This window comes from Erpetoichthys calabaricus, chromosome 3 (genome assembly GCF_900747795.2).
Source record: "Erpetoichthys calabaricus chromosome 3, fErpCal1.3, whole genome shotgun sequence".
Lineage (NCBI taxonomy): Eukaryota > Metazoa > Chordata > Cladistia > Polypteriformes > Polypteridae > Erpetoichthys > Erpetoichthys calabaricus.
The window spans coordinates 240,919,129-240,928,933 of NC_041396.2; the positions used below are offsets into that span (position 1 = coordinate 240,919,129).

Genomic DNA, 9,805 nt, shown 5'->3' on the forward strand with positions numbered 1-9,805 from the left:
TCGAATTGCTGAAAGCTGTTGGTATTTTGGTGAATTTTTCTGCAAGTTTCATCACAGCTCAGCTATAATGCTTGGTACTGCATCAATCATTCATCTGTGTCTAATATCCATTGATCGTTATTTTGCGGTGTGCCATCCTTTAAGGTACAAAAATATTGTTACGGACCTTGTAACATTCATCTTTATTTTTTTCACCTGGGTTCTGTCAGCTGTGCTTGGTTTTATAATTATATTTCTTGAGTTAAACATAAAAGGAATAGAAGACCAATATATTAATACAAAATGTGTGGGAAGCTGTTATCTAATGCAAAATGAAGTATCAGGTCTTTCATCGTCATTGTTCTCTTTTTTTATATCCCAGGGATTGTTATGATATGCATTTATATAAAAATTTTTTCAGTTGCTAGTAGGCAGGCCAGGGCAATAAGAGACGCAGGACATCAAAGCCACAAGGAACAAAAAAAGAAAGCTGCATCAAATAGAAGAGAAACAAAAGCTGCAAAAACACTAGCAATTGTGATGGGAGTTTTTATTGTCTGCTGGGTCCCATATTTCTTGTGCAACATCATTGATCCCCTTTTGAATCATGTTATGTCACCTTTACTTATCGAAATCTTATTCTGGTTTGGTTACATGAACTCAACATTTAACCCTCTTGTGTATGGTTTCTTTTACAGTTGGTTCAGAAAAGCCCTTAAATTAATCGCAACTGGCAAGATTTTCCAAAACAGTTCTTCTAGAACAAAACTTTTAAGTGACTAAATTAGTATACTAATAACACTGTATAGAAATTAGAGAAAATAGTAACACTTTTGTACATTCTTTTAAATCAGTACTCGGCATCTACATATTAATAGCACATAAAAGAAGAACACCTCATTTGATTTTTCTTCTAATTTCATAGAAAAAGGTTTGTTTCTCTACAGAAAAATGATAATTAACAAATTAGCAACTAATTATTATCATATAATTATTGGATTGTTTTATAATTTAACATAATATGAAAATATATTTTATTGCTTTCAATATTATTTTATTTTGTATATTAAATATATTTATGTTGACAATAATTTGTGTGATGTGCCACCAAAACTTCAAGCATTATGGTGTCATTCATATAACAGTCATTTTTAAATAATGTTGCATTATTTTATGTATTTCTTAACATTATTAATTACCACTGTCATGTTGTAGACTTGAATATTTTGTTGTTTGAGTAATTAAATGTATGTAAATGTAAAATAATAATGTTCAAATTAATTATTTTCACATAGAAAAATGACTACATGTTCAATAGCTTTCCAAACTGAAAAAGTATAAAATCCCCCTTCAATAATATCTAATATTGTGCAAAATAAATTAAAACCTTTTATCTCTCTTCAGATGTACTGTTTTGTATTAATCATAACTTATGTTTTATTTGCATTCAAGCTGCTTTTGTTATTTTTAAGAATCTCTTGAATTATATTTTAAGTGTTTTAATGTATAATGTGTCTTTAAATTTAAAAACTAGGCAACACAGTTTTATTAAATGATATTTACTTCTTTTCTATGTACACCTTACGTGTTTGATGTGTTGTCTCATGATTCATTTCTAGCCACCAGTCTCAACAGGTTTATAAATTGTGCTTATCATCTAGTTACACATTATAAATTAATTACAAATAATTAATGAAGGCTATAGAACAATTTTAAGAGGTTTACACATTATTTTAGTTGTAATGCCAAAATATGCAAAATTGCATGTCAGCATGGCGGTGCAGAAGTAAGGTTTTTACCTTGCAATTAAGAGAAAAAAATTTGTAGACTGAGTGTACTCTTTATACAGAGTTTGAATGTTATCTTTGTATCCATATAGGTTTCCTCTGGGTGCTCCGGCTTTATCCCACAGTCTGAAGTTATGCAGGTTAGGTAAAATGGTGTTACTTAATTAGCCCTGGTGTGTGTTCGCCAAGCAATGGACTGCCCTGAATGAATGGATTTGGAAAATGGAATTGTATCAATCAAATGTATGATTACTTATCTTTGAATCATAAAACACGAGAAAAATTGAGCTTATATTTTAACTATAAAGATGTATAAACTAACCATGTGTTCAATTTCATAAAAATTGTGCAGTCACTCAGTGACATGTTGATCATACGTATGGTAACTAGTGGGAGAGCAGTACTAAATTGCACCTGACACTTGCTGGGATAGGCTCCAGCTTCTCCATGATCCTGTTCTGCACTAGTGGGGTTTTGAAGATTGCTGGATGGATAAACAGAGTTTTTAATTTAATTTAAACAGACATTGAACTGGAATGTTTTTATGTAGAATGTTTAGTCAGTGCATATTTTATATTAAAGAATATCATCATTGCTGAATGATTACTTGCAAATAGAATGACAGGACATTAGGATATATGAAAAAATAAAAACATCCAATAGTGTCTACTTATATAATATGATTGCTAAATAGATTGTGAGAGTTTTAAACTGAAGATAAAATAGTGTGTATAGGCTTGTAAGAAGAGATACAATAAGTGATTGAGACCTTATTAGTTATGATGTTATTGTATTAGCTGTGTAGCAATAATCAGGCAAATAACATGACCATTGACAAATGTTGTTCAGTTTTAGCATGCTGCAACCATTGCTTTGTTTTTGTAAGTCATACGTGACCAATCATTAAAGTACTATATAAAAGAGAGAGTTTTAGATCATTTCAGATTGTCCTGGTTCTTCTTGGTTTAAAACCATCTGCACTGGCTCATTTGCTCTTCTTCTGCCACCTGCAACACTCTCTGGACAGCTTCTGACCCTGTAGCTGCTCAAGGTTAACTACCTCATACAAAGCGTTTTATGAGACATTTATTCAGCCATTCAGGTTGTATGATTTCATCTGTTTAACTTCTGGTGTTTGGTATATTTTCTTTCTTTGCAAATAAACTTATGCATGAAATAAAGATTGTTATTATCTTACTGAAACTATGCTATCAGTCACAAAGGACTTAGGGCCTTTCCTTTCTAAATCAGGTCCTGCAGGGTAAGTGGGAGACAATCCATTTTCAACCCTCTCCCTATAGTGTGCAGCTTATTTTTGAAGAAACAAAAAAAAAATGGAAAAAACAACAAACTAAGAAGTACTGTACAATGGCGAAAAAAATGTAGAAGTGTATAAATGATTATCTAAATATAACCCCTTAAAATATGAGTTGAGCACAAGTATTTATCAACTGATGTAACAGTCTCTTAAATTTCTGTATAACTGAGGTCGACTTTCAACCAACGTCAAAAATGTGGCAATGGAGAAGGCAACTCCAAATGCAATGTAGCAAAGCATTTGGTACCCATTGTGTCAGGTAGGAGCACATTCTATACAGCAGTTTTTCTCAAAATGTTTTGGACCATATCTTTGTCAAAGTTAAAGATATGGAGGACTACATGTGACCATCAACCACTCCTTACTGTAAATTCTGTGTTGTAATTATCACATTCAAATTCATGTGAAAAATACTATAACAACTTACGGTGCAAAGAATACGAGTAAACAAACTTGGTAAGGTAATAGACCAGAACAAGGCTGTTTATTGGAAAACACCACCCTTAATTGAAGTGCCTATACTACTCTCGCTGATATGCTCTAGGAAGGTGTCCTATGACAGATAACAAAAAGAATCAGCACAAACAGAACTCATTCAAACTTGCACTTCTCTTCTGTCTCTACATTACAAGCTAATTCTCATACTGCTACTGGGCTGTCTCATTTTTGTTGGTTTTACCTGCTGGTCTCTGACTATCACCTGGTATCTTTCTGTCAGGTTGGGGTGCTGGAGCTGTCCCTATATTTAATCTCTTGCAACAAAAACAACATTTATTTGTATAACACATTTTCATACACATGATGTGGCACAAAGTGCTTTACAAGATGTTAAAGAAATAGTTACAAGAAAAAACAAATTAAAATTGATAAGAGTAATATTGAATAAAATTATATAAAAAATAAATAAATGCACAGTTACATAAAATAGATATAGAATTAATAGAAAATATTTTTCAGTCTCATGAGTCAGATGATAAGGTCAGATGATGGTAGAGGACAGAGAAAAAAGAAAAAAACAAGATCCACGGGGGTTTTAAGTCTAAAAGCCCATCCAGCCTAAACTGGACATTCTACTTAACATAAATGTTCTTAAGTGGTTCCTTCTTTTTTTTGGACTTTGTCTTAGAGGTTTCGATACTGTAGATTTCTTGGAAGGTTAGTATGTCCACTTTCATTCAGAGATCATGGGCAGCTGCACATAACATTTATGTTATTTGCTTAGAAGACACTTTTACCCAAAAACGACTTTAAAAAAAAGTCAGCATAATTGAGTAATATCAGTCTGGAAAATGTTTTGGATCACGTTACTGGACAAGAGTACAAAACTGATTATCCCAAGTAAAGACCTTAAAACTAAATATAAGCTAGTTACAAATCCCAGATTTACAAATCTTAACAGCTAATATCACTCAGACAGAAAGTTACCAAACAAGACAGTGTGCAAATGCTTCTTAAACACATTGAGGGAGTCAGAGTTTCAAATGGAGGTGGGGAGCTCATTTTATCAGCCTGGAGGTACACATGAAAATAGTCTGGACTGAGATTTGATATCACACAGAGGTGGCATCACCAGATGCCATTCAGCAGCAGACCTGAGTAGTCAAGAAGGAGCTTAGGGCCTCACAAGTGCTTGTTTTATAGGTACAGTTCCAATGATTTTTCTGTATTCAAGCATCACAGATTTGAACTTAATACACACTGCTACAGGAAGACAGTGTAGTGATCTAAAGAGCGGAATGACTGGTGTCTGCATTGGCTTGTTGAACACCAAACATGCCACTCTATTTTGAATCATCACAGTGGCCTGGTGACACATGCCAGTGATCCTGCCAGCAGATAGTTGCAGTTATCCACATGTGACAAAACAAGAGCCTGGACCAGGAGTTATGCTGCATACTGTGTCAGATACGGTCTTATTTTGTGGGTATTGTACAGTGTGAATCTGCAACACTGAGAAACTGCAGCAACATGAATGTTGAAGGACAACTGGTCATCATCAGTCACCACCAGCAGGTTCCATGCCGACTTAGCAGGTGTTAGAGATAATGAACCAAGCAGTACAGAGGTGCAGGTGCTAAATAGATGGACAAGATGGAAAAACAAGATGGTGTTCTTTCATCAAGGTTGCAATATTAGTGAGACATGCACAGATTTTAGCTGATACTGTGTGGTCTTCTGGAGGGAACAACAGATATAGTCATGGCTCTTCATTGAGCAACAGGTGAGTTTCATCTGTTGTTACACTTTTGAAACAGTTCCAAAGGTATTTTTGAATAGTGGAGATTCGTACTTACGATATCCACCACAGAAAAGCCCAGAAATGAATGTTGACCTCCTAAGACCCACACAAAAAATGCCACACTAATCCTTATTCTGGTGTGAGCAAGAAAATGTGCCTCACACCAAGCAGCCTAACCCCAAACTCGACAGACAGCCTTCACAGGCTCCAATGGAGAACTAGCTTTTATGGTTCAATGCTAAAAATATTAAGAGAGGCAGAGGGAACACTGCCAAACCTTGGGCTCACAATATTAGAAGAAGGGTATTTTATAATACAAGAGTTTATTTTAAAGAGCATAAAAAGATAACCTGTAAATAGGAGCTTGTTAATCTCTAAGATTCATCATTGCTGGGTCACATGGCCTTATTCTCTATAAAAACACCTGATTTTTTTGTTACAATGAAGTAATTAGCTCCAGATTTGAACAGACTCACTGATGTTTACTGTGTTAGTTATTTTAAGTTGGGTCAATTTAAATTTTTAAATGTGGAGCAAACTCAGAAGTGTTACTGTAATTGGTTACTTTTACTAGAGTTTTTTTATTAATAAAGTGCATGCTGTCTGCTGGGTGTTCTTTTCTTGCACACTTGCACTGAAAAATTTTATTTCACATTCATATTTATCTGTGCTATTAAAATGACAATTTTAAAAATGTTGGCTTTTTCCACTTAAGTATTTATACTGCTTTTCAAGAATATTTATTTTGTTGTATTTTGTTTAATCATCAAGTTCTAGTGGGAGAAGAAGCAATCCTTGGGGCAATTAAGGTAACATGTTTGTTTAACTGTCTGCAAGTCTGGAAGGACACACCACCAATTTTTCATGTTTGTTATGCTGAGGTCAGGTATATAAAATTCTTTCTAAAGAAATGCAGTGCAGCATCAGCAGAAAGGTTCAAACGAAGGTAGGTGACTTAACTTCTTTGTTTTGGGCTGTTGGTTTCCATATATTTTCATTTTATATTAGAAGTAAAGTACATATATAAATATATGTATATATTTTACATTCATTGCCAGGGATTTACCTAAACACAATTGCAAAGGTACAGTGTAATAATTAGAATGATGATTTTATTCTATTTATTCTAAATAAATCAACAGATGTTCAGCTATTAATATATCTACTTTCTAAGATCAAAACTAAAAGCATGAACCCTATTATACAGAAACAAGATCAGCCTCAATTTAGATATTACCTCTGCACAACTAAACTATTGCCTGTAAGACTTACAGTAACTAAGTAATTACTGTAAAATGTTATATACATGTCATAGAAATGTTATTCTATGAAGATTAATCTAAATGATAATGATCACCATCATACCAAACATCAATGAGAATGTTAATTTAACACCTACAATACTTCTTAAAAATTTCATTAATATCCTGCAATGCATACTATCATAATATCAATACATTTCACTCATAAAATATGTCAAAAGGAGATCATTTCAAAAGCGTAGTGACACATTACATAAGATTTACACTACCTGTACTGACACTGGTAACAGAAAATAATAAGTAAGTACATAACAGTGCTCAGTTATTAGCCATTTGCTAAGTAAAATCATAAACATATCATGTCTTCGCAGAAGAGTAAATTGATCTATATTGATAAAAATGTGGAAAAATGTGAAAAAAATGCATATGACCTGATAAAATTAATATGGTAAACATAAGTACATTATTTACAGGCATCATTATTATTAAGTGAAGCATTCCATGAATATAAATTTCAAAACAAAGTGGTATCAGTTTTTTTTTTTAAATATCTATTAATTACCCTTGCACTGAGTTTGAGTTTTTTTTGGCTGAAGCATTATTTCCTAATTATTATATACTATTAATTGAAAACATTACATACACTCTGCAGTAACACAATGTGGAAAAGACTGTTTAATATTTTAGAGAATATAGGCAGTAATGTTTATTTTTAATGGAAAAAAAGCCTGGAAATTTGTCCTGAAGTAGGAAACCTATCTAGGGTTTGGAGGCTGCCTTGTGCTTGATGCTGTGAGAAAAGACACCATGTTAATGCATATTTTACCGAACATGGATGGTAAAAGATTTTGGTTTTTGAAGTGTTTTGCTTTCATTAGTGATTTATTTTCTTAAAAGAATCATATGTGCAAATTACTTTTTTCAAAAATACAACATTCTAAAAGCCGAAAAAGGTCTCTGATCATTCTTATTTCTACCTCGTTATCAACGTATATGATTTAGGGAAGTCTAAATTGGAAAACAGACAATAAGCAAATAAAAACTGAGCTTAAAAATCATTTTTGGTTTTAGAGATTAGATTTTTTCCAAATAGAAAGATCACCACCACTTACTGTTAGTTTCCTTCCAAGTTAAATACATGTATCTGACTAAATCTGTAACTGGTATCAAATAACAAATATGATTAAGTCTTTTTTTTGTGAGAATGAACTGGATTTTAATAATATACTGTATATGAAACATACCCTTTTGATTTGGTAGTCACAGTTTTGGAAATGGCACTTTAAAACAAATAAATGCTAATTAGCCTGCTCCTTCATTTACTTTCATTTATAAAACAGATAAATGTCTTAATATATATATATATATATATATATATATATATATATATATATATATATATATATATATATATATATAATAATGTAATGAAATTTTGTAGTAAAGCAGTAATTTAACTTTTAAAATGTCAAAAGGTCAAAAGTGAAAGGTTAGGAGGTCTCAGACCCTGATTTTTTTGTGCTGACTATCATACTTATTATTTATATTATTAACTAACAGTTCTTATCTTCAACAATATGTTGCTTTAGCCTAACAACTTAATAGAATTCTTGTCCTAAAGTTCTGAAATCTTATAATTCTGTGTTTTGTTAAATATTTTTAATTGTTGATCTAATATGCATATAATGTTATTTATATTTTTTTCTTTAGGATAGGCACTTTAAAGTCCAGGCTTCAGATAATGAATTTGAATGAAAACAGGATTCCAAAGTATACACTAGTCTGCTATGATTCACTTAATAATTCTTGCCCAAAACAACTCTATTCAGTCAACAATTCATTAATAATATATATCATAATGTGCATAATCATCGTTGTGACCGTATGTGGAAACCTCTTGGTTGTTGTTACCATATCACACTTCAAACAGCTTCATACTCCAACAAATTATCTCATCCTCTCTTTGGCAGTGGTTGATTTACTTCTTGGGGGCTGTCTAATGCCACCTCTCATGGCTCGAATTGCTGAAAGCTGTTGGTATTTTGGTGAATTTTTCTGCAAGTTTCATCTCAGCTCAGCTATAATGCTTTGTACTGCATCAATCATTCATCTGTGTCTAATATCCATTGATCGTTATTTTGCTGTGTGCCATCCTTTAAGGTACAAAAATATTGTTACGGACCTTGTAACATTCATCTTTATTTTTTTCACCTGGGTTCTGTCAGCTGTGCTTGGTTTTATAATTATATTTCTTGAGTTAAATATAAACGGAATAGAAGACCAATATATGAATACAAAATGTGTGGGGAACTGTTATCTAATGCTAAATGAAGTATCAGGTCTTTCATCGTCATTGTTCTCTTTTTATATCCCAGGGATTGTTATGATATGCATTTATATAAAAATTTTTTCAGTTGCTAGTAGGCAGGCCAGGGCAATAAGAGACGCAGGACATCAATGTCATGAGGAACAAAAAAAGAGAGCTGCATCAAATAGAAGAGAAACAAAAGCTGCAAAAACACTAGCAATTGTGATGGGAGTTTTTATTGTCTGCTGGGTCCCATATTTCTTGTGCAATATAATTGATCCCCTTTTGAATCATGTTATGTCACCTTTACTTATCGAAATCTTAGACTGGTTTGGTTACATGAACTCAACATTTAACCCTCTTGTGTATGGTTTCTTTTACAGTTGGTTCAGAAAAGCCCTTAAATTAATTGCAACTGGCAAGATTTTCCAAAACAATTCTTCTAGAACAAAACTTATAAGTGACTAAATTATTATACTAATAACACTGTTTATAGGAATTGGAGAAAGTAGTAACACTTTCGTATATTCTTTTAAATCAGTACTCGGCATCTACATATTAATAGCACATAAAAGAAGAACACCTCATTTGATTTTTCTTCTAATTTCATAGAAAAAGGTTTGTTTCTCTACAAAAAAATGATAATTAACAAATTAGCAACTAATTATTATCATATAATTAGTGGATTGTTTTATTATTTAACATAATATGAAAATATATTTTACTGCTTTCAATATTATTTTATTTTGTATATTAAATATATTTATGTTGACAATAATTTGTGTGATGTGCCACCAAAACTTCAAGCATTATGGTATCATTCATATAACAGTCATTCTTAAATAATGTTGCATTATTTTATGTATTTCTTAACATTATTAATTACCACTGTCATGTTGTAGACTTGTATAT

The 9,805-nt window shown here is 32.1% G+C and overlaps 1 protein-coding gene across 1 annotated transcript; it reads left to right on the top strand.

Moving 5' to 3' along the window:
* The first annotated feature begins 2,971 nt into the window (after positions 1-2,971).
* Positions 2,972-9,467, top strand: LOC114649517 (trace amine-associated receptor 1-like). Its single transcript, XM_051924759.1, has 2 exons — positions 2,972-3,027; positions 8,296-9,467. The coding sequence occupies exons 1-2, from the start codon at positions 2,972-2,974 to the stop codon at positions 9,359-9,361; spliced, it is 1,122 nt and encodes a 373-aa protein (XP_051780719.1). The 3' UTR covers positions 9,362-9,467.
* The last annotated feature ends 338 nt before the right edge of the window (positions 9,468-9,805 follow it).